The sequence below is a fragment of the Eulemur rufifrons genome, chromosome 15 (genome assembly GCF_041146395.1).
Source record: "Eulemur rufifrons isolate Redbay chromosome 15, OSU_ERuf_1, whole genome shotgun sequence".
Classification (NCBI taxonomy): domain Eukaryota; kingdom Metazoa; phylum Chordata; class Mammalia; order Primates; family Lemuridae; genus Eulemur; species Eulemur rufifrons.
In genome coordinates this window covers 20,659,436-20,686,069 of record NC_090997.1, presented here as the reverse complement: position 1 = coordinate 20,686,069, position 26,634 = coordinate 20,659,436, and the positions used below count along the sequence as shown (strand labels likewise).

At 36.6% G+C, this 26,634-nt stretch overlaps 1 protein-coding gene across 2 annotated transcripts; it reads right to left on the bottom strand.

Moving 5' to 3' along the window:
• FBXO9 (F-box protein 9) lies at window positions 1-26,593 on the bottom strand. 2 transcript variants are annotated; one of them, XM_069487454.1, is made up of 14 exons: window positions 26,518-26,593; window positions 21,341-21,427; window positions 18,279-18,436; window position 16,714; window positions 15,882-15,939; window positions 14,051-14,150; window positions 11,277-11,407; window positions 10,365-10,479; window positions 5,668-5,786; window positions 5,370-5,460; window positions 4,610-4,705; window positions 4,221-4,314; window positions 2,569-2,720; window positions 1-537 (listed from the first exon to the last, which is right to left on the bottom strand). In XM_069487454.1, the coding sequence occupies exons 1-14, from the start codon at window positions 26,518-26,520 to the stop codon at window positions 429-431; spliced, it is 1,314 nt and encodes a 437-aa protein (XP_069343555.1). In that variant the 5' UTR covers window positions 26,521-26,593; the 3' UTR covers window positions 1-428. The 2 variants fall into 2 exon arrangements, with proteins under 2 accessions (XP_069343555.1, XP_069343554.1); XM_069487453.1 differs by lacking the exon at window position 16,714 and having other exon boundaries at window positions 15,882-15,941; window positions 18,280-18,436; window positions 26,518-26,592.
• Window positions 26,594-26,634: the final 41 nt, after the last annotated feature.

Genomic DNA, 26,634 nt, shown 5'->3' with positions numbered 1-26,634 from the left:
ACAGGTTTTCACATTTTCAGCCTTTAGTGCAAAGGCAATATATCATGCGGGAAATAAAATGCTTATCCAGTGGTGCTCTCCTCTGACGCATTTAAATATTAGGATGCTCAGGCAGAAAACAACTTATGTTACAGAAATCTCATAAATCTGCTTTAAAAGGACATGATTTAAACCTCATATTAAGGTTTGCACAACATAAATATGTTTAAACAACTTATAATTCAACTTCTTAATTTTAAAACAAAACACCCCAAGAATCAACTATCCCTTTAAATAAAAAAAATAATCAATTTATACTCTCCTTAAAAGAACTCCAACAATTTAAAATAAGTTCCAATTCAATATATATATGTACATTTATAACTTAGGTGATTTTTTGCGCTATACTTTTACTCATGCAACAGTGACAGAGGACTGGACTTGAGGCTCTAAAGAGGCCTTTCTGAGAAAGCTGTGTAGCTCCTCACTCTGGCGAAGAACAAGGGGGTGTACATCTTGTCAATCTCAAAAGCACTGACTGCAGTCTCACCTGTTGATCTGGAAAGAAAGCACAAAATTACTAGTACAAGGAAGTTTCAACTCATTTAAAATCTTTTTGTGTTTCAGGGGTCATTTTATACTTTAGCCATTTTTATTTTTAACTCATCTTGGTAAATTCTAAACAATATAGGCATATTGTAGAAAACTTGAAAAATTTAGAAAAGTATAAAGTTTTGCATAATTCTACCACCCAGATAGAACCATACGAAGTAATTTCTTCTAGGGTTTCTTGAGATCATACTCTTAATTAGTAATTGTTTTTATTTTTTTAATTTTATTATTATTTTTCTGAGACTGTCTCACTCTGTTGCCTGGACTAGAGTGCCATGGTGTCAGCCTACCTCACAGCAACCTCAAACTCCTGGGCTCACGCGATCCTCCTGCCTCAATCTCCCGAGTAGCTGGGACTACAGGTACGTGCCACCACGCTCAGCTAATGTTTTTTATTTTTAGTTGCTAACTTTCTTTTTTTTCTATTATTTTTAGTAGAGACGGGGTCTCACTCTTGCTCAGGCTGGTCTCGAACCCCTGTGCTCAAGGCGATCCTCAGGCCTCGGCCTCCCAGAGTGTTAGGATTATAGGCGTGAGCCACCACATCTGGCCAGTTCTGCTTTTTTTCATTTAACATTATGGCATATGCAATTCCTCACATCAGTAAATATTTTTTAGAAACCATTTTTAGTGGTAGCATAGTATTTCACTGTCTGCTTATACCATAATTTACTTAATAATCTCCCTTTTGGAGATTTAGGTTGTTTCCAATATTTTGCAATTAAAAATAATGTGATTTTGATTATGTCCTTGAAACAAGTTCCTAAGAGTAGACTTTCTAAGTCAAAAGCTGTAGACATTTTAAGGGTCTTATTAAAATGTTATGTTTCAGAAAGAATTCTATTCCTAGAATAGAATTTAATGATGTAAAGTATGTGAGGGAAGAGGAAGGAAGTGATGAGTTATGCTACCACAGCCTTTATTGCCCCTCGTCCCCTAAAACAGAAATAAATGAAGCAGAAAACTCAAGTGACTTTATAAGGGAGACAATGTGATCACTAGCAGCTACAAATAATGATTATAATGTCCTTTTTCTCCTAAAAAAAAAAAAAAATGATGAATGGGTCAAGCATGCTTATCATTCATGTGCTTGGTTCTACTTCTTGGTTTGGTTTCTTTGAAAAGTAGAAAAAAAAATTCCACTGCATCAGATTACAGAGAGAAGCAAAAAGGAGATATAGTAGAAATGGTAAAATGTTCTTTCTCAGAAAAGTTCTCTACAAGGTGGAAATGTGACTGAGAAAATTTTCAGAGGTTAATAGAAGCTGACCTCAAAACTTATCTCTCAGAATCAGAACAGAGAACCCTCAGTCTTGCACCAATATTCTTTCAAACAGCTTACTCTAATATCCACATAAATTATATTTCACTTCCCTGATTTTTTTTTTATTTTACTTTTTTCTGTACTGCTCCTTTCTCACACCCTCTTCAGTTCATTAATTATTTCATACAGGCAAATCCTACCTCATAGAACAAAGGGCTTTAAATAGGAATCACCTAATAGGTTGGGCTTTGGAATAACTGAGATCTTATTTTTTAGTAGACTTACTTTCCTAACTATAATTTTCATAAAATCAGTGTATAATCCCTGAAGAGAAATCAAATGGAAATAAAGCAAAAAATGGTAAGACTGAATTGTGGGAGAAAAAAGATCTGGTTCTTAAAAATTGCCTTGAATAAGTAATGCATAGACAGCTAAGTATCACCTCCTCATGGAATGCTACTTTCATTTCCAAAGGGGTGCGACCAATTCACACTGCCATGGGCACTGTGTGAGAATCCGGAGGTTCTACCTCCTCAAGCATGCTTAGTCTTTTTCATTTTGGTCATTTTCTTGGTTTGTAGTAGTATTATACTGTGATTTTGCTTTATAATGTAGTGTTAACTCTGAGAAATTCACACATATCTGAGTTTCCTAAGCTGGATAGGAAGTATACATTTATGCTGTAACCTTGGTATTTTTATTCATTCACCTACTTGTAAGTAATATGACAAGAATGATGTATCCAGATGAGTTTGTTGAACCTCTGGTGACCACTGGAACACAGGTGTAGGCCCACATGAAAACTCTGATCTGCTTCTTGTACAGGGACACGACGAAAATATCTGTATTTGTAGTCAAGTGGTTTCTGCAAAAGAAAAGGTACATGAGCTATAATGAAACCTTATCTCACTTGTATATAAATGTTCATAAAAAAACATTATGTAAGAGCAACATTAAAAGTAACAATATTTGCATGAAGAGTTGTTTTGAATATCACGAGAATACATATGAATGCCTTGAAAAATGTTAAATACTCTAAAAACATCAAGTTTTCCCCCCATCATCATCTTAATCATCACAATAACCCCAATAATGACTGCATTTTTTTCTATTTTCTAGCTCAAGAAATGAAGATCCAGGGACATCAAATGAGTTAACCAAAGTTACACAGTAGTTTCAGAAATGTCTCTTTCTACTAGAAAACACTTGGAATTTTTTTGAGAGACAAAGTAATAAACTGGTGAAGGCTGCAGAAAAAGCACAGAGTATGACTAATCTTTTGCAATAACAGTAAAATAATCGGTGGAAAAATAGCTGTGACAAGGTTCATTAGAATTACATTTCTGCAAATACTGCTGTTAAAAACACAAAAATGTAAATGCTATGAATGGTTTCATAATATATTCTATTCTGAAGAAAAAACAGACACTGTACGTGGGAATTGCTAAACTCTTTATTAGACAAAACCTAAGCAACTAGGGCCTCGCAATTCCCCAATTTTGACCTCAGGAAACTCAGTTAGAGCAACTATCTCTGCCTCTCAGACTGCTGCCCCAGCCTCCCCGAGCCTACCAGAGGGAGGTGAAGAAGTCAGCAACAGGTGGCCACAGGTGATAGGACTCAGATGAAACCCTGCCCTCACCATCTTGGTACATGATGTTAAAGAGGTGAGGATTTCATATAAGACAACTTTCTTTCAAAAAACTATTAATTATAAAGGTAACAGGCAAATATTCTAACTACCTCACAACTGACTTCTTGGTTATATATATATATTATAATATTAATATTATAGTTTTCAACCAGGATTTAAAAAGTGCATATGAAGAAAGGTTGTGAAAAAAATTAGGCCCTCAATTTGTTAAGAGAATTTAAAGCACTCTAGTATGTAATGGCATCAATAATCATATTTGCCTGGCACTTTTTCCTTTTGCAAGAAGAGGAAGAAGGAAATTACCTTTCTTTCACTTATTTCCAATAGAAACTGAAGTTCTAAGAACATCCTTGTGGAAGAATTATCTATATGAGCTCATTAGGAAGGAAAAAAACTCCGTGACTCAAAATGAAAAGAGCCATAAACTACACTCAGATATAGTTATTTCACAGGAGATTGTGGCTTTACATTTTAATATGTAAAAACACTGGACTAAAAAAGGAAACCATATAAAGAAAAATAAGCTGATGCAATAAAAAAATAACCACATCTTAGAAAACGCTCCAGCTCTCTTCAGTGATATACTAGAAGTCAACACTTTGTATAATAATATAAGTAATGAAACATCATTTGTTTATTCTAATTAAGAATGCTTAAATGAACAGGATATTGAAATAGGAAGAAAAGTGTTAATTCTATTTGCATACTCACTTCTTCTTTTTTCTTAGTTATTACAGCAAATACTTTGGTCTGATTGTCTGTATCTTGTGACAAGCGATAATGACCCAGTAGAATTGCATCAGTTCTAAAGGATAAAAAAACACTTTAAGTCTAGGAAGCAATGAATTACAACAGTGTTTACTAAACTTGCCTGAAAAGAGTCAGCCAGGATGTAAGTTAACCTTGATTTCAAGGCCCCAAAGACCTGGCTAGTGAAGTACACTCTCTAGGAAGAAGCCCAGGAATTGGTATTTTTCACAAGTGTCCCCAAATGATTGCTTTTTAAATCATCCAGTATTAGTCAGGGAGGCACCGGGTTACATTAACCCACAAATAACCATATAAAATGTGGACTAGACAGAAAGCCGTAGAAAACATACCTGGTATTCCTAGTTCTTAAGCGAGGAACAATGGACTGAGGCTCCTCAGGGGTTGTCAACATCATCACACTGCCGTCAGGAAAGAATCTTATGTACCTAGGTAAAAAGACAAAAAACACCAAAACACACCACACACATACAAAGTATAAAACATGTCCTTATTTATCAGCACCTAAACCTATTCACAGCTATGAAACCCAAACTGAAATACCATGGGCCAAAGAACTGATAAAACATCGTTCAAACAAACATGACTGACAACCTGTTAGTCCAGCAACAAAGAACTGAAGACATTTTATCATCTTCCTTAGGGGGAACTGGTGAATTTAGTTTCACTCACTGAGTAAAAGTTAGAATAAATGCTGCTTCATTGAAGTTCTGTGTTTCTCCTATAGCACTAATGTCAAACAAAAGTGAGATCCTAAAAATACAGTGGTTAACATACCTACTTATTTTTCAATGACAGTAATATTTGGTAAACAATAGAAATGAATAAAAGCATAAGCTATTTGAAAAGGCAAATGAGTATTCCCAAAAGACAAGGAGAGCTCTAAAATATAGAGGTTAGAAAGAATTATATAATTTATATTAACCAATTGTTTTTTTGAGTGCAATTCCTATGTTGTAATAATGGATAGAAATACTGGGGGTCATTTTGTGATTAAATCAAAAGCAACAAAGAACAGACATCCATGTAACTAATGAACTAATTACTTGGAGAGAGAGAATTTTCCACTCACTCAGTTTACTACAGTTGTACCTGTAATATTCCACTTGGTGCCAAGCTCTATAGAAACCATCAAGAGACTGTTCCCCTTGACGAATATATGTGGTTTTACTGATATACACTCCTATTAAGAAAAAAGATTTTTTACAAGAACATAAAAAAACTTTAAAAATTATAATCATATAACACACTTCCAGCTTTATTTTTATTATGTTTTCCCTTAAATATGCCCACAGTACTTAGGTTCACTGCAGAAAATTTACACTATATATTTATCAAAATCAGCATTACAGATTACCATTTCTCCTGAGTGCTACAGAGTTCAGCTTACCATCAAACCGAACACGAGGCCGTTCTAAAAACATCTCTCTCCAGGATGTGTATGGAACAAGTTTAATACAGCTTCTGCCCCAAACTTTCAAGCAGGCCAGACGCCAAATTTCAGGGTCTCTAGGGAATAAAGCACGACATCAGTAAGTATAAAAGCCTAAGTCCCTATATGCAGACATAAATATTTTTGCTATCAGCCATCTTTTATTCAGCAAATATTTATTAAGCACCTGGGAGGCACTGCTCCAAGGGCTTGGGGGGGTTGGATGAACAAGGCAAAGGCCCTGCTCTTTTACTGGTAGTAAAGCAAACAGAGAAGCTTTAGGTAGTATGCTCAGTGCAAAAATCAACCAAAAGACTAAGGGGAGTCGGCAAACAGGAAGACAGTGCTGAGGAAACAGAGACTATTTCAGATAGGGTGGCTAGGAAAGGTCTCTTTGGGAAGGTGACGGTAGTGATGGGGAAAAGTAACCCGGGCAGCAGCCATGGCAAGTGCAAGGCCCTGAGGCGGGAGTGTGACTGGTGGACTCACCAAAGTGAGCAAGGTGAAGCGTGGACTAAATGATCTGAGAAGTAGCCAGGGATAGACCAGGTAGCATCTTGCAGGCAGGAGTGCCTATTTATATGAGGTGATGCCACCGGAGGGTTTTGACCATGATTTATGCTTTTAAAAGATCACTCTATTGGGTTTATGGAGAATATGCTCTAGGGGTATAAGAATGGAAGCAGGGAGACAGGGAGACCATGTAGGATGCCACTGCATAATCCAGACCAAACACAACAGTGGCCGAGTCAGAATGATAGTTGCAGAAGTGGTGAAATGGTCAGAACAGAGGTAAATTTCGAAGGTAGCACCAACAGAACTTTGTTATGTAATTAGTGCAAAAAGCTAAGTAAAAGATGTATTGAAAGTTGACATGATTCTGATACAGCTCAAAATATTTTTAACTCCATCTATAACTTAAAATATTGTTTTGTTTTTTAAAAGAGATAGGGTCTTGCTATGTCACCTAGGCTATAGTGTAAGTGGCTATTCACAGGCATGATCCCACTACTAATCAGCATGGAAGTTTTGACCTGCTCTGTTTCTGACCTGGGTCAGTTCACCTCTCCTTAGGCAACCTGGTGGTCCCCCACTTCCTGGAGGTCACCATATGGATGCAAAACTTAAGAGTGGATACCTGATCAGCATAGTACACTACAGCCCAGAATTCCTGGGCTCAAGCGATCCTCTCACCTCAGCCTCCCAAGTAGCTGGGATTACAGGTGTGTGCCACCACCCGTAGCTTAATATTAAGTTTTAAAAAAGTAAAAACTACTTATATTAGCATTAGACCACAAAAGATAAATCCCCCCAAATTTATGTTGAAATGTGCACTTGAAATGTCTTCTTTTTGCCATTACTTTTACTTGATGATGACACAGAGTTTTATTCCTGAAAACTTGCTTTCTTAACCAATCCCTTATTATGTTCTCTCATGTATACTTACAAGTTAATGGAATAACTGTGAAAGTTGTCAAAATCAAAATGGAATCACTAATATTAAGAAAATCCTGACACCTGTAACCCTAGCACTTTGGGAGGCCAAGAAGGGAGGATCACTTGAGGCCAGGAGTTTGAGACCAGCCTCAGTAATAGCAAGACCTCCATCTCTACAAAATAATTAAAAAAAAAATTGATGGACTAAATGAAAATTTTCAGAATTCTAATAAAGAAACTGACGGGTTCATTAAACTGCTAGTCAAGATAAAGCAAAACAAAAAATTAATTGCATGAAATTGATGGAATAATTAAAGATGTTTTTAAGACTTTTATTTAAAACACTGTTGGTTCTTTTCTTAAATATTTTGTTTTCCAGATTTAAGGAATTTTTCTCTCATAAACTATCTATCATTTACAACAATTTGGTAAAGCATACTTTTGTGCAAAAAGGTGGAAGCATTTGCTTTTTCACTCTACTTGATTCCTCCGAAATTCAGAAACAATTCATGAGTATTCTTATTTACATAAGTTCAATAAAAATCTATTCTCTCTTTATAAACAGGATACAATTGTAAACACTGGTTATATTACCAAGGCTTTGACTGAAATGTCATATTTAAGAATGTGTATAAAATACCTGGCTTCAAGAGTTCTCAGCCCTTAGAGTGGGTAAAAACTGTCATTTCCTGGCAGGCACAAGGAACCTTAAGAGTGTAAGTAAAATCTAAAGTCTGCCTTGGTTTGGCTTCCTAGCCTCAAGAGGTTTTTAAATCCAGGATTCCTATATATCATCAACATACAGAAAAAAAGTATTTCTAAAGAAAAACTATAATACACCTGTTATCAGACTGTGGTCTTGTACATTAAGTTCTTGTTATCTACCTGAAGACTGGATTAGTTCCTGAATTTGCCTAATTTCCTCTAATATTTGGCTATACTCCAACTGAAAACAAAAGCTGCTTGGTTCCAAAAGCCCTATAAGCTGAAACTATTCAAATTTTAAGGTATAAGCCTCATGCCTGATATATGGGCCACACAAAAAGTTCCCTAAATTGTCCAATGTCATGACTAGAGATATTAAAACTATGAGTAAGGAGGAGAAATTAATGTTTTCATGTAGTAGACAACTTTTCCCAAGATGTAAGAATACTTTTACCCCCTTTTAATGCTACCCTTTCCACTTGACAGGATAATGGTGTAATTCTGCAGTCCCCAACCCCCAGGCCTCAGACCAGTACCGGTCTGTGGCCTGTTAGGAATCTGGCCACACAGCAGGAGGTGAGCGGCAGGCGAGCAAAGCTTCATCTGTATTTACAGCTGCTCCCAATTGCTTGCCTTACTGTGTGAGTCTTGCCTCCCCTCATCCGTGGAAAAACAGTCTTCCATGAAACTGGTCCCTGGTGCCAAAAAGGCTGGGGACCACTGGAATTGAAATTTCACAATCAATGGCTTCTGCTGGTAACTTAACAGGACCTAACCTAAGAAATCCTTTAGTATCCACTGGTTAAATAAGAAAGTGTGCTATTGCTAATATGACATGCTATACCTGCAAAAACTCCTCTCGGAAAGTTGAGACCCATATACATAAAATAAGAAAACAAGCTACATGATTACAACAGTCTCACCTAATTTCCTATAGTCATTTGATTTATTCAATTAGTTGTCTTTAAGCCTAGGCTCATGGTTCAAAACCATTATGCAAACCAGAATGTCATATTACTATTAATTTTACTCTGTATTTTCCCTTTTTAAACTTTGCATCTGTTACTTGTTAAATTTTTGCAGAGGCACAACTTCTAACAAAATAATGCTGGCCTAGCACTGAGAGATGATAACAAAAACTACAGAACAGACAAAATTGAAATTAATAATGGACTCCAGGTAGACTTAGCCTGGTCCCACTTTCTTCAAACCTCCCCTGTTGCTCAAATGTGGTTAAAAGGGCTGTCACGCTGATCCTAGTTGCCAATCACTTCCCCCAAAGTGGGATGAGACCAGCAACCAAGACAGGTTCATCCTGGCACCGTGGGATGTTAAAACCTAACTACAGGATAATTTATTAATGATGCTTTAGAAGAAAGATCCTGATCAAAAGGGCAAAATGTGAAAGTTGTTAAAATCAAAATGGATTCACTAATGTTAAGAAAAACCTGACAAATAGAGCCAAGGAAGACCATGAAGAGAAGGTTCTTACTTCTCTTGTGCCTGATAACAAAAAGACTCTACAAAAAACATAACCTTGTACAAAGGCCATTGCAACCTTATACAAAAAATACTTCTTCAAGGATATCTGCCCAGCAATAGCCTGTCCAACTGCAAACTGTTGTCACCCTTCTTATTGATCTTTGTAGCCAAGGAAAATTATTTCAAAATAATTATGTAATCTTCCTCATTGTTTTCTTTAAAAACCTTTGTCTTCCTTTATCTCCCTGAATATGTACATAGCATTCCCACTGGGCATATGCATTCACACTGCAATGCCCTATTCCCAAGTAAATGTTTTCTTTAGAGAACCTCTCTCTGTTATTTAGGTTAACATAACAATTCTAGAGACCCAAATTTCAAAAGGTTGGTGGCAATATGCTACATGTTTAATAGTTACTTGTTTCAGAATTTGAATATTTTATGCAAAATATAAGATTCCAAATGGAATTAGGTTATTTAAAAACAATGTATCTGAATTTTAAAAACTAAAGTTATAAAAAACATTTTAGATGCTAAGGACTAAGCATATATTTCTATATGAGATATCCATGAAAGATCAGTTTCAAATGATTTTAGATTGAACTATGATTATTTTTCACATAGCAAGATTTTAAAAATATAGGATAACTTTTAAGGGGCCAAAAGAAAATTCTAGTGCAATCTTAATTTGAATCATTATCACTCAATGGGTTTAGAGTTACTGTAAAAATGACTTTAATACATTTTTCTAATATAATTGTTTTTTCCAAATTCGCTAAGCTAGCCTGCAAACCCTATGGAAGTAATATGTGTGATACATCTGTTCTACATATTACGCCATACCCTGGAAATGTAACACATTCTAGCCTTTGAATGCTAAGTTGTTTGAGAAAATCACATTAAGCACAGCTCAGCAAAACTTCTGTTTGTTCTAAGCTTTTACCCAGAACATCAATCAAGTTCTTTTATCAAAATTGGCAAGAATATAACCCTTTTCACCTGAGTTGTTTAAAGAAGAAAAAAGGATGTACCTGGCACAGATGTAGAATCCTCTGCATACCAGCGACAACTGCTCTAACGATCTGAGGTCCAAGTCACTAGACACCACCCATCGGAAGATGTACATCAGGACCTCCATTGGCAGCGCTGCAAAAGAAAATCACCCTTCAATGACTCTCCTCTATGTCCTTCTATTGTCACAACCGTGTTCTCAGTGCATTAATGCATTCCTACAAATTTATGAATCAAACTTTCAGTATTGCTCAGAGCTACTGTATGAATGTACTTAACTACCCAATAGTAATTAATGGTTCTTACTATCAAGACACAAGTATCTTTATTTTTTCAGTAAAGAAAAGATCTGAAGCTGTTTTTATAAAGCACCCTTTGCCCATGCAAGATTATTTTACCGCTGAGATATATTAACATAAATGTGTTAGAAAAATACTCTACTATATGTGTGAGCCAAATTGAATTAACACTAAAAAGTTATTTTCATCTCCTTGAAAATTTTCAATTGTCTTCTCTGAAAAATCCCATACCTAATTAAATAACATTTAACATATGAAAAGAAAACACAGTCATTTCTAAATATTCGGCCTGTCTCAGGACTATTGTCCAACTTGGCTGAAATGTCTCATAATACCAGTATTCCTCCAGTTTTCTTAGGGCTACCTCAACAGCTCAGACTCACCCACTTAGATCTTCACTGAAAAAAGTATAGCATCCTTAAACAAGTGTAGTGTTGTGCTACAAACACTGCTGTGCTTCAGATTTTGAAAAGCTTATTAGCATATATAAATTGTAATTATAACTAGATCTCCCACCATATCCTGAACTAGAGCAGCAATAATCTGGCAAATTATCTGACCTTCTAAGTTTGGAAATCTTTAATCTCAGGTTAAAGTATTTCTCACTGAGTAACGAAAACCAAGAATCCACACCTGATATGTGAGTCTGACTGCTCTCAAGCTCAGGCTGACACAGTTTGAGCACAGACTCCTGAAATGTGAGTTGCTGCTGGAAGTAGGACAAGAGATCTGCCATTTTGCTATCATCATCGTTATCTTCAATGCTGAAAAGAGAAGGAAGGTGAGTAAATTAAGTACCTCAGTCTACAAACATATAGTTTAAAAACTGATTTTTCATAGCACTTTCAACTTTGCTTTTGAAAAAGTCACCTAAAAGCTTATTCAAAACATGATACCATGCAGGGGGCAAAGGCAATATACATAACCTAAACATTTGCACCCACATAATATGCTGAAATAAAAAATAAATAAATAAAATTTAAAAAATGTGATACTTTTTGAAATGTGATAATAGTTTATCCCACCTTACAAAGGGGTACCATACCAAGTTCTTCCAAAGAAAAAAAACTTCGGTAATTACCACTCAGAACAAATTAGGATTTTCAAATACAGGTGTTAAGATTTAACTAATTAGTTTTATTGTAAAGAAGAGATTTCATGAGTTAGTAAAAAATTTCAAATGATTTGAAAGTAATCAAATGTAAGTAAATTCTTTATGTAAGTTTTGTGTAAGTAAATTTTAGGTAAGTAAATTCTTTAAGTGATCTTAATCCATTCTAACTGGATAAAAATCAAATATACGGATGCCACCTGAGGTACTTACCAAGGGTTTTCTAATGGATGTGCCTTAACTTATCATCCTACTTTCAGAGAAGAAAATACCTAATCTGAAAAAACTTTACAGTTCACAAATCATCTACCAACATACACAAAGGTGTGGTTAAGAGTTCTAAAAAATGTCTAGTTTTCCATTTTTGCTGAAGTAAACCTTAAAGATCATCAGACTTACAAAAAGGCTTAGATGAGGATGAAGTTAGAAAACCAGGAAGGGCTTTTTATAATACAACAAAAAGTATGGCTGAGGCTAGATGGACTCAATGGCTATTCTACAAACACTATGGGAAAAGCAAAGAAACATTTAGGGCTTATCAGATCTTATTTAAAAAAATGATTATATCCTTAAAGAACTTTCATAGCCTCTGGGTTTGTATAAAAGGGATGAGGAAGAAGAGAAATGCTTCTTTAATATTTTAATACAATCTTTCTTTCTTTTTTTAAAACAGAGAAAGGGTCTTGCTGTTGTTCAGGCTGGTCTCGAACTCCTGACCTCAAGTGATCCTCTCATCTTGGCCTCCCAGAATGCTATTTTTTTTTCCTTTGAGACAGAGTCTCCCTGTCACCTGGACCAGAGTGCCATGGCATCAGCCTAGCTCACAGCAACCTCCAACTCTAGGGCTCAAGTGATCCTCCTGCCTCAGCCTCCTGAGTAGCTGGGACTATAGGTGCATGCTACCACACCTGGCTAAATTTTCTTTTTTCTATTTTTAGTTGCCCAGCAAATTTTTTCTATTTTTAATAGAGACGGGGTTTTGCTCTTGCTCTTGCTCAGGCTTGTCTCAAACTCCTGAGCTCAAGGCAATCCTCCGGCCTTGGCCTCCCAGAGTGCTAGGATTACAGGCATGAGCCACTGCGCCCGGCCAATATGACCTTTTTTTAACAGCACTTGGCACCTATTTATAAAACTAAATGTTGTCTACCCAAACATTTAGGTAGGGTCTAAATCACTCTAACCAAATTTAAAGAAGGTTTAGAAAAAGCCAAATGATTCATTTTAAATATGAACTTCCTCACACTGATAACTATAATTTGGTGAGCAGTATCATTGCCTGAAAATTCAGTCAATTGATACTGCCTTCATTGGGATGTTTTCAATATAACTTATCCAAAGCTTAAGTGTTAATACCATATGCAGTTTAAAACACTGGCAATAACAAATGTTATCAATAAAGGTAACAATTATTTCATGACAGAGGCAATATAATAGCTAATGTATCTCATTATCAAAACTATTTTTCTATGTATTGCCCACCCTAAACCTGACATTCATTCTCTCATGGGTATAGACTTTCTTCCCTTCTAGTATCAGTAACCTGGCTTTGGGGAATAGAGGGATTAAGCTCAAACAATTTTATAATTGTTTTACAAATAGCTTCAAAAGTATCATCTTAAAAACATGTTCTCTTGATTTTTGTCCATATAAAACAGTCAACGCTACTTCATGACTTTGATGCAAGTGGCACCTGTACAATGAAACATTATTTCTTTTAGGAACGCTTATATTTAGTATCTGTGCTTTTAAACAAATGTTAGAGGTTTAATGTTCTACCTAGATACGTTGAGAATAAAGTCTTTTTACAGTTCAGCATTTTTCTAATATAATTAAAAGCCTTTTAGAAAATGTAAAGTTTCAAATATATACAAAAAGAGAGAGACTAGTGTAATAAAAATCCCATGTACCCATCACCCAATTGCAACCATTATTAACATTTTGCCAACTTAGGTCTAATTACATTTTAATACTTTCTACTTCAAATAGGTTTCAGAAAGTTGAAACGTATCCTTTTATTCCTTTCGGTAATTTCTGCTTTTGTTAAAAAAGAAAAAAATCAAAAAATGCTTTCATCATCTTGTTATTTTTATATCTGTTTAAAATGTGCATTTCTATATGCTAATCTTAAATTTCCCTAATTGAAAAATTTCTACAATTTTATAAACAAGGATATACCAAAGACTATATAGCTTAACAGAATTAGCACCATATTCTTATCATGTTAAGAGTCAACAGGGCAAAGACGCTTAACTTTAACAAACTCTATGCATTACTGTCTACCAAATTATATACGCACTAGCTGTTTCCAACGCCATCACCATCTGGAGACCGGGTATAAGTAATCTTGAACTCTATATCAGGTACAAGTTGCATAGCCCTACGATAAAACTTGATGGCTAAAAGAAGAAATAAAGCTAAATTAGCTATGACCATACATTTTGTCATTTCCTTTGATTACCCTTAACTGTGGTTTAATTTGGTAACTTTCTTTACAAACAGCCAAATTCTCTTTTTCTACATGCAACAGTAGTTCAGTGACACAAACTTATTTCCAAACCTGATTCCTCAGAAAGCAGCTTTTCTTCCTAAAACTAACAGGTTATAGAAGTTTAAGATGTTGTATTTTACTCTTATCTTTTAGTCCTTCCCATCTTTTTCCTCACCCTCTTTTGTACTGTGATTTTTATAGGGTTATCTTTCTTTGGGCTCTGAAAATACAACTGCTATAGCCCCCCTCCCCGCCAAAGAAAACACTTTTAAGCAAACTTTTTTCCTAGGACACAGAGTTGAGGAAAATCAAATGCTTCCTATTAGGTGGAATACAGAGAAGAATTCTTTGGAATTTATCCTACAAATCCAACTTCCTTTAGCCCAGCTGCCTCTTATTTAGTTAAATAACCTTTAAAATCTATTTTTCAAATAAATCTCCTCACCAGGTGGTTCAGAGCTGTAATATTTAATAATCTCTACCCACAGAGATATATCAACAAAACTTGGGGCTGTAGAAGCCAACTAGTTCTTTTTCCCTTGGATGAAGTCTATTCAATTCATTATATTCTGCCATGTTCTATTACTGTGTGTGAATTACCATACACTCTGTGGAGATCGGAATCGCACAAACTAAGGAAGACTGCACAGGGACTCGACCAATTGGGCTGGCTTAAAATCCGAGTAAAAATATCACTAGAAGAAACCTGCACATAAACACAGCAACTCTGAATGTTATTTTGGGGACATTTTCCAATGATTCAAGCACAAGCATTTTTTCCATGCCCCAATTATCTTTACTATCGCAAAATGAATGCATAATTACAAACCTAATATGGTAAACAGTCCTACAACTTTGTTTAGTTATACATTTCTACTGGGTTAATAAAAGAGACAAAGCTAAAGTGTATTCTTGTTGGTAAAATGTAAATTAGAACTTAGGAAAACATCTGTATGTTCCTCAATTTGTCCTTTATATTCCCATCCTCTGAAGCAATTTTCACCTATAAAAGGGGCATATCCTATTTTAAAGTGAATCACAATTTTTAAGACTTTATTGAGGAATTAATACTAAAACTGTAGAAAAAGGTTATTTTACTCATCCTACCAATATGTTGATGATTCCCAGCAACATCTTTTTGTGAAGAGACAGGTTAATGTAGAAATACAATTTTTATTATTATTTTTGATTTCTTAAAAAAACAATTTCAAATACAGTTGGCCCTCCATATCTGTGGGTTTCAGATTCTTGGATTCAACCAATTACAGGTCAAAAATATGCAGTTAAAAAAATAACAACATGAATTAAAAATATATATAGCATAACAACTATTTATATAGTATTTACATTGTATTAGTTATCATAGGTAATTTAGAGATAATTTAAAGTTATAGGAGGATGTGAGTAGGTTATATGTGAATACTATACCACTTTATATATGGAAGTTGAGCACCCCCCAATTTTGGCATCCACAGGGGTTCCTGGAGCCAATCCCCCATAAATACTGAGGGACAACTATATAGGAAGACTGATACTGATGTTCTGACCAAATATGTTAACAGTAAAAACCAAAAAATTGGTAATGGAGTTGTTATTCAGAAACGTCATGAAAATACGATGCTGGGCCCCAAGTTTTTACCTTCATAGAGAGCTCCATTTTGTTCTTCTTCTACTGCTTTTAGGAAGAGTTCTCGAGCCTATAAAAATATAAAGTGACAATTTTTGAACATCTGTATTAAAAATTAGTATGGATGGCAGAAGGGGGCTTCTCAACAAATGGTGCTTAAACAATCGGCCATCTGTAGGTAAAATAATGAACCTCGATCTAAACCTCATACCTTATGTGAAAATTAACTTGAAATGGATGATAGGCTTAAATGTAAAATGTAAAACCTACAAAACTTCTAGAGAAAAAAAAAATCTTGCAGACCTAGGGCTAGCCAAAGAGTTCTTATGGTTGATACCAAAAGCACTATCCATAAAAGGAAAAGTTGATAAAACGAACCTCATCAAAATTAAAAACTGTTGTTCTACGAAATGCCCTGTTAAGAGGATGAAAAAACAAGCTACAAACTGGGAGAAAATATTTACAAGCCACATATTCAACAAAGAACTTGTTTCTAGAATACATAAAAAACTCTCAAAACTCATCAGCAATCCAATTAGAAAAGGCATAAACAGGTATTTCACGGAGAGGATATATAGATGATAGCAAATAAGCACATGAAAAGATACTCAACATCATTAGCCATTAGGGAAACACAAATTAAAATCACAATGAAATATCACTACACATTTATCAGAATGGCTAAAATTAAAAAGTAGTGACAAGACCAAATGCTGCTGAGGATGTGTAGAAACTGGATCCCTCATACATTGCTGGTGGGAACATAATATGGTAGAGACTCTGGAAGACAATTTGGCAGTTTCTTTTAAAAATAAGCACTTGCCATAGAATCTAGCAATTGCACTCTTGGATATTTATCCCAGAGAGATGAAAATTTATGTTCATGAAAAAACTTGCACAAAGATATCTACAGCAGCTCTATTCATAATAGCCAAAAATTGGAAACAACCAAATGTCCTTTAGTCAGTAAATAAATGGTTAAATTGGGGTACATCCATACCATGCAATACTATTCTGCTGTAAGAAGGAACTACTGATAAAACAAGTTGGATGGATCTCACGGGAATTATGTTGAGGGAAAAAAGCCAATCTCAAAAGGCTACACACTACAGATTCCATTTATACAACATTCTTGGAATATCAAAATTATTCTGATTGTGGTGGTGGTTACACATAGCTATGTATGTAATAAAACTGTACAGGCTATTTATACACATACACACAGATAACTGCTTGTAAACCCAGGAAATATGAGTAATGTGGCTTGTACCAATGTTTATTTCCTAGTTTGCAACATTGTACTACAGTACAAGATGCAAGATGTTCCCATTGGGGGAGGCTGAGTGAAGAGTGCCTGGGACTTCCCATACCTATCAACCTATAATATTGTGAAATAAAAATTAAAGCAAGTACAGAAGATTTTAGTCATCATGGCAATGTCCATTACTTAGTGATCAATTGTCTGTAAACAAACAAACAAACAAAAAAACCTTGGGCCTGATGGTGTATAGATGACAGCCTCTATGAAGAAAATAACAAAAAGTGAAATGGTGTGCCGTGCCTAGTCCATATGAATAAGTACCAGGAGAGAGGTGACTAGTTAGACAGTATTCAAAATATTTTCAGTGTGAGCACTTTCGAAATTTTCCATAATAAAGAAATGATTAAGGGAGGGGCAATAAACAGGTACAATGAACACTATTCAGGTGATGGGCAGACTTACAGGCCTGACTCAAGCATTACAAAAGCTATCCATGTAACAAAAACATTTCTATTCCCTTAATATTTTTAAATTAAAAAAAAAAAAGAAAGAAAGAAAGAAAAAGAAAAGGCAAAACTGTAGTGAAAGAAACACATCGTTTCCAGGATTGACGCCAAATGGGCACTAAGAATCTTTTTAGGGTGATGGAATTATTCTGTATTATGATTATGGTGGTGGCTTCCCTAATAAAGCTGACAAAAAGGAAAAAACAGAAATGATTAATGCATTATTGTAAATTGATCAACTAAAAACATAACAAAATACTACATTAAGTTAAGACCTTTGGAAAAGCATTAACATGTAGACAATTTTTTTCCCTTTTGGGCTTCTATTAATAAATTAAGAGGCATCAATCTATTAGAGACCAAATGAATCTCAGAGGTCTATACATTAGCAACAGACAATTCCATGAAGATAGTGTACCTACAGGGAAAGAAGCTCAAGGAGGAGTGGTGGTATAACCCAAAGTCCTAGAAATATTGAGGGATGTGTAAACTAGCATACTGGTCAAAATTTTTCCTCATGTGGAAAAATTTTACAAATCATGTGCTTATGTCCCCAGAGTTGGATTATGATTACTTATGTTAGTAAAAATTTCTATGTGCCTTCAAGAAAGGTAATTTGTTACAATGTCAATAATACTTAACTTTTCTTCTTTTGCCTGTTCTTGTTTTCCTTTGGTATCTGCTGCTGCTTTCAGTAGAGATCCTCTAGCTGCTCTGCAAGGTCGATTTTCTAACTTGCTAGAGCCTACACCTGGGCCAAGTTCAAACATCCACTGAGCTCGGAACATCTGGAGTTGTGCCTACAGGGAGAAAAGCATTTTATGATGGATGCATCAAGGAAGGGTAGCTCAATTCTGGAACAATTTATTACTATGTCCAACATCTACTTCCATGTGTATACTTATTCTAAGACCAGAAAACACTGTCTTCTAAATTACTAAATACTCATTAAATACCTGTTATCTTTTAAAATAATTTTCTGCTCAAAATCTTAGAGAATCATGAAAATTAGCCCAAAATATTAATAAGTCAGTAGAACAAAAGCATAATGACATTGGGATACAAATTTTAATTAGAATTGAAAATATAAGCCAACATTTAGGGACTAAGCTGTAAGCTTCCAATAATTTGTTAATGAACATATCATCTAGTACACATTAAGAGTGCTGCTAAAAATTCTGTAGGTAAGCACAAAGTCTTTAATAAACATTCTATATTTCAAAAAGAAAACATCTTTTCTTATACATATTATTTAAAAAATTTAAAACACACAAAAAGTGAAGTTCCCCTGTGTGGTAGACTCTGACGTGCTGCTCAGATTCCCCTACAGGAAAAAATAACTTATTACCCCAGCTGCTGGTAGTAATGTCTGAAAACAGCCCTGAGTTTCAAGCCCCTTTGGATATTGCCTCAGCAAGATCACACTGCCTTCTCAATCCCCACCCAATGACTGATCAATGGCTGATAAAGGCCTGGCTCCCTCTTGCAACTCTGGTCAGCTCTGAAAGGGTACTCGATCTTCAGAACTCCCTCGGGATGGCTAAGGAAGTCCATTAAGACTGCACGGCCGCTGGACTTCTCCCCCTGCCCGCTGCTGCTTCCCTCTCTCCTTTCCATAGCTGTTGATCCCAAGAGCACTCCCTAGTAAACCTCCTGCAAGGCAATCTTCACGTAAGGTGGGCTTCCCTCTCTTGGGGAATCGCTTCTCCCAAAGAGGGCCATTGCTAATAGAATTGTATATATTATCCCTAGCTTCCTTATCTTTTTTTGAGACAGAGTCTTCCTCTGTCACCCCGGCTTGAGTGCAGTGGCATCAATCACAGCTCACTGCAACCTCAAACTCCTGGGCTCAAGCAATCCTCCCTCAGCCTCTCAAGTAGCTGGGACTACAGGCACACGTCACCACACCTGGCTAATTTTTCTATTTTTGGTAGAGACAGGGTCTCACTCAGGCTGATCTCGAACTCCTGACCTCAAGCTATCTTCCCTCCTTGGTCTCCCAAAGTGTTAGGATTACAGGCATCAGCCATGATGCCCAGCCCCTAACTTCCTTAAAAAAAAAAAAAAAAAAATCTAAAATGTTTTTTATTTTTTTTGAGACAGAGTCTCACTCTGTTGCCTGGGCTAGAGTGAGTGCCATGGCATCAGCCTAGCTCACAGCAACCTCAAACTCCTGGGCTCAAGCGATCCTCTTGCCTCAGCCTCCCAAGTAGCTGAGACTACAGGCATGTGCCACCATGCCCGGCTAATTATTTCTATATATATTTTTAGCTGTCCATATAATTTCTTTCTATTTTTAGTAGAGACGGGGTCTCACTCTTGCTCAGGCTGGTCTCGAACTCCTGAGCTCAAACAATCCGCCCGCCTCAGCCTCCCAGAGTGCTAGGATTACAGGCATGAGCCACCACGCCCAGCCTAAAATGTTTTTTAAATTAATTTTTCTATACTCTGTACACTGCTTTGTTCCCATACTCCTAACACATTACACATATATTTCTAACCTACAGAATCTTTAGCAGCATTTAATGTCTACTAGACGATGCATTCTAAATAAGCAAGTATTAAAAAACATAAGTTTGGTGAGATGCACTTAACTAATTACAGTGAATTTTTTTTTCTAGTTCAGTGCATAAAGATTTACCTCATCCTTTTAAATGGCCACAGTGTATTTCACTGAATGGATGCATCATTTCTTGAACACAAGTAATGGATATTTAGGTTGTATGAGATCTTTCCATATAAATAATGCTATAATAAACATCTTTGTACATGCATATTTACTGACTTTCTCCATTATTTCCTTTAGTTAATTTCCTGGAAGTAGAATTGATGCATCAAAGGGAATACATGTTTTTCATTTTGATCCATATTGACAGTCTGTTCTCCAGAAAAGTTGTACCAATTTATATTTTCATGTACACTGCATGAGTGTTCTCATAGCCTGGACAGCAGTGGACATTATTCACCAATCTGATTAAATTATTAATGAGAGTAATTATCTCTTCAAATATTTAGTGGCCATTTATATTATTTTGTCCATTAACTATCCAGTCATATCTTTCTATCCCGTGTTCCTCTTACTAATTTATAAGAGTGCTCTATATACCGAGAATATGAATCCTCTGCCCCTATGTGGTAAACAGGTTTTCCAGCTGACTTTTTTTTTTTTTTTTTTTGAGACAGGATCTTGCTGTGTTGCCTGGGCTAGAGTGTGTTGGAATCACCAATAGCTCACTACAACCTCAAACTCCTGGGCTCAAGCAATCCTCCTGCCTCAGCCTCCCAAGTAGCTGGGACTATAGGCACATGCCACCATGCCTGGCTAATTTTTCTATTTTTTGTAGAGACGGGGGTCTCACTCTTGCTCAGGTTGGTCTTGAACTCCTGGGCCTTTTGTTATATACAGGTTTTAAATTTTTAGGTGATTACACCTGTCAATCTTTTCCCTTAAGGTTACAGGTTTTGAGTCATGCTTAAGCCTTAAATACTTTACAACCATATACTGAACTACATAGCAGCAATTATCAATATTTCATTTTAGAGAAAAAAGAAATCCATAACATAGTTTAAGTATTCTATAACCTAGTATGAAAACACAGTTAAATTCAATGCAAACAAGAACTTCAAATCTCTATAATTATGGCCAATTTCTACATATGTATGAGAAGCAATGGAATAAGAAATACACAGTTGAAGAAACATGCCTGCAGATCAGTTTCCGCAGGACTTTCATTTTCATCATCATCATCTGCTCTGACAGCATCAGAATGACAATCTTCCTCAGCTTCTGCCTGAGGGGGGAAAAAAACCAAATAACATCAGGAAGATGCAAACACCAGTCTCCCTTTATAATTTGTATCTCCTATTCAGCTTCTTGCTACTTAGTACCTTAAAGTCAATAGTTTGTGAAACCCACTGAGTAGCAAGGCTGTAGAGTGCATTTGAGAACTTACTATTAAATATTTCTTTCTTTCTAAAGGAAAATGAGTCTGAAAAGCATATTTTCTATTCCAAACCACAGTACTCACATCACCATGAATCTTAACATTTCCCTCCAACCCCCAATTTAACATCAATTCTGTTCACCTAAAAATCAATCTAATTATGGTCATCCCTCAGCATCCATGGGGGATTAGTTCCAGGATCCCCAAGGATATAAAAATCCATGGATGCTCAAGTTCCTCATATAAAATGCCATAGTATTTGCATACAACCTATGCATACCTTCCTGTATACTTTAAATCATCTCTAAATTACTTTAATATCTAATACAATGTAAATGCTATGTAAATAGTTGTTACATTGTATTTTTTTAACTTGTATTGTTTTTGCTGCCTTTTTTTTTTTTTTTTGGCTGGTCAAGTGAAGCAGTGGAAGTAGAGAAGGAACAAAGGAATCTGTAACTGGTTGTGATCAATTAGTTGTAAGTACTGTACTCGGACCAATCTAAAAATATTTTTGATCCACAATTGAATCTGAGGATGTGGAAGCTACAGGTAGAGGGCCAACTGTATTATATAAAATAACAATTCAAGTCCATTACTATTCATAAATAATTTGAGATTTGATTAATGTTAATTAGGTAATGAAGCCAATTCCTCCATCAATATACATCATATAACTATCTACTGATAATCTATAATAAAAAATATTTTCACTTTTTCTTAGAAAAAGAGGAAATAGAATAGGAATACCTTTGGTTTTCTCTTTTAGTTCAAGTATTTTTTTTTTACTTTTTTTTTTCTGAGACAGAGTCCCACTTTGTCACCCCAGGTAGAGTGCAGTGGTGTCATCATAGGTCACAGCAACCTCAAATTCCTGGGCTCAAGTGATCCTCCTGCCTCAGCCTCCCAAATAGCTGGGACTACAGGAGCACACCACAACACCAGGCTAATTTTTCTACGTTTAGTACAGATGGGGTCTCACTCTTGCTCAGGTTGGTCTTGGACTCCTGAGCTCAAGCAATCCTCCCCCCTCGGCCTCCCACATTGCTAGGATTACAGGTGTGAGCTACTGCGCCCAGCCTTTTTTAACTTTTTATGAAAAAAATATTTAAACATAAATAGGGTAATTAATTTCTAAGCGCTCATGACCTAACTTCAGTAATTATCAATGTAATAATCCTTTAATATCAAATACCATGTCACAGTATTCATATTTCTCAAAAATGCCATATATGTAAAACACGTTTTATAGTTTGCGAGATCAAGATTCAAGCAAGGTCCACACATTGCAAGTGGTTGATATGTCTTGAACGTTTGTAATCTTGTAATTCTTTTCTCCTGAAATTTGTGACGAGACCAGGTCATATTTGTGTAGAACTTAGATTTTGCTGAGGTGTCAATATATACGTTCCTTTGCTCTCTCATTTCCTGTAAATTGTGCCTAAATCTAGAGAGGCTTGATTAGATTCTGGTAAGACTTATTTTTTTTGGCAAGGCTACCTCATAGGGCTATTTCCCATCAGCAAGGGAAGTGTTCTGAAATGCAGCTGACAAAGTGCTGTGGCACAGGTTCCAAACATAACTGAGCCCGAGGCAAAAAACCCAAATAATTTTAGCATCCATAAACATCTGCAAGTACCAAAACAGAAAATACTGTTTCATGCCAATGAAATACAGAGTTGCTTTTCTGTAGATACCTTCTTCACAGTTTCATAATACCAATCAGATAAAATTTGAAACTTTAATTTTTTTTATTACTGTACAATAAACAACTCCAGTGGCTCCAGTTAAAAATGTTTTGTTAGGAAGGAAGCAAGAAAAATAAAATCAAAATGTTTTGCGTTAGGTGGTTAAAAAAGAACAACTAAATGGTATTTAGTTGTGGTACAAAGCTTTTTTTTTGTTTTTTTTGAGATTGGGTCTTGCTGTTGCCCAGGCTGGCCTTGAACTCCTGGACTCCAGGGATCCTCCCACCTCAGCCTCTTGAGTAGTTTGGACTGGAGCTAGCATGTGCCGCCATGCTCTGCCCTGCTATAGCAAATAGTTTTTGTTTCATGGATCACTCAAAAGAACACAGTCCATAAAAAGATGTTCCTTCTTTTATACAACTAGCATGTTATTAAACTTGTTCTGTGAATATGACTTCTATTTGTTAACATTTTATATGTACTAGGAAAGCTTCTTAGTCAAAGACTTAACAGTGTGTGCTTTTGTCAAGAAGCCTCTACTTTACCTGTCTTATAAATCCGAATTTTATATATCGGATTGGGTTAAAGTGGAATAAAGCTGGACTGGGATTACTTCGTGGATTGGGGCTTAATAGAGGCCTCAGGCCAGACTCCTTTCATTTTATCCTTTTATTCTCAATAAATGTTTGCTAAACTAAACTGAATCCCACCTTCCAGTGAAAATGAAACGTTCCCTCAGTTCAGTCTATTAGCTAACAGACTTATTAGCAAATGGAACTTGCTCAACCACTTAATGTGGTCAGTCCTATAAATAAATGTGGCAATCACGGAAATGACCTTAAAAGTTAGCTAGAAATAATAAAATCTATTTAATATCACTATTTCTAAAGACGGTAAGTTTTACAATTGCAAATTTTAGTTGTAAGTTATTTCCAAGAAAAAAAAAAAAAACGTATCAACACAGATCTTTAATGTAGCAACTTGTACTTGCACTACATTACAGCACAACATAAATAAGCCTTGCTTCCTACCTTATCTCTGGCAACCAGACTCAAAGCAGAAGTGCCTTTAAGACTTGAACTAGTTACTATATAGTAAAATGGTCAGCACACCGTCAGTGAAGAAATAAATGAGGTCAAGAACTCAGATGCATTTCCAGAAAATTGGAAAATTTAAGTATTCATCTATTGTCAAATGCAATTTTGGGTTTTTTTTTTTTTTGGTCTCTAAGTTGGGAGCTTTTCCTACTAAGAACACTACAAGGAAAATACACAATGAAGAATTGTAAATGTATAGATCTGATTGAGAAGTCTTCTTTTCTCTCTCCTAAGAGTTTGCTTTATTACTGTAAACTAAGTACAGTTATTGGGAGGGGACCTGAGTCCTGTAGCGCATCCTCTTAGTAATTTAGCCTTGTAACTCTGGCCTACTAGTTGTACTAAACTGACTTCATTTCAAGAGCTTCTGCGGCTCTCTCCAGTTGGTGCTCTTGCAGAAATGCTGCTTGTTTTCTCCATCTGGAATGCCACTTTCTTCACTTAGCTACTTCTACTCATCATATGAGATTCAGCTCAGCGTTCATCTTCTTAATCAGAAGCATTTTCTGATCCTTTTCAATAGCCTCTTTTGTGTTCCCATAACACTTGGACTTATCTGTGTCAAAAAACTTGTACTGAAATTATTTTTGTTTCCTTCACTATTGTGCATCGAAGACAGGGATCACATCTGGTCATCTTTGTAACCTTAGGAACATACACATTGCTTGATTCATAGTAAAGGCCTGAGCAGGCCTCAGCTGTCTCATCTGTAGCGATCTGGTGACTTGAGGTCCATTTCCGTATGTGACATCCCATGATTAAAAGTGTCAAAAATCACCTTACAGATCTGGTTATACTGAGGACCTAGTACTGTACCAGAGTCTAACACTACGCCAGGCTGATAAAAGGTGCTAAATAAATATTGGTTGAATTAATGTCATGTGGACATAAATGCATTATCTGAAGGATAAGGCAATAGCAAACCTATAATAACGACAGCATCTTTCTTCATCCCTGAGCTGTGTTATAATTGAGTTCTAATCCATTATTACTTAACAGTATGATCACAAAAATAGGAAATTACTGAATTGGGGGTTTTACTATATTTGGTCAACTCAAATACCACTTGAAGTAAAAAGGCCCTCAGCTGCCACCCAGAGGTATTTGCTTTTTCATAACTGAGTTTGACCGACATATCACCTTTCACCTGAGTAGCTCGTATCTTCATCATGTTACTCCTGGTTTCACAGGTGGGATTAATGAAATATAAAGGTTAAGTGCTTAATCCTGGTCAAAGAACTACTTCTGAAAGTTTAGGGGGCAGAGTCAATCGGTGCTTTTTCTATCTTCCAGATTAACTTAATCAAATAAGTTTACTCAGCCATTCATTTATTTAATAAATATTTGAGTCTACTACGAACTAATTAGTTTGGAATCATTTCAGCCTTGATTCATTCAGCCCTAGCCAGAAATTAGTTTTTCAGATGGATAATTTATTCGAAGCCAAAGGCAGGCATTGAGCAGAGACTATTTATTCCAACATGCAACAGTCCCATGGAATCTACGCTGTCAGACCCTGGAGTTTAGCTCAATCTCAACATTTGGACCGCACAGACACTGCTCAGGCCCTCACTGCCGTGAAGTGAGAGAGACACGACCCCTGGAACTTCACTCGCCAGGACCGCCTGCCAGCATCCTACCCAGGACATTGACACCTAGCGGGGCAATTACGTCCCAAACCCAGGACACTTAAGGCGCCGCAACAGCCTCTCAGTGGGCCCGGCTTTTTAGAAGAGGAGCAATCAACAAGTGTCTCTTCTTGCCAGGACTCCCACTCGAATTCAGACGCTACAATGGTTTGTCTCAATCCACGCTCAATGCTTTTGATGTTATCCCCCGAGAGGGGCGAGATTGGTTCAACATCCTCAGTGAGCCGAGGACGGGCATTTTTCTCGGCTGTCCTGCAAACCCCTTCTCATATCGAGCCCGGCTTGGGGGTACAGCAGGAAGGAACCCTGGGGAGCGGTCAGGGCTGACATCCCCTCCACTCCCTCTCAAGCCAGGGCGCCTATAATGGGTGGCGGCCGTACAGCTCCCACGCCCCCAGTCTCCCCTCCCCGCTCCCCCAGACGCCCCCACCCCCCGGTCTGGCTCCTGCGCACCGCACCCCCGCCCAGCAGAGTCCTCCCCCGGCACCCCCTGTCCAGGTTACCATGCTGGCGGGGCGGCCAGCTGCGGTCGAGGGGCTCTCCGCGCCCCCTTGCACCGCCCCCGCGGAGGAGCGGTGCTGGGTGTCCGGGTGTCTACTCCTGCCTGTCTGCTGCAGCGG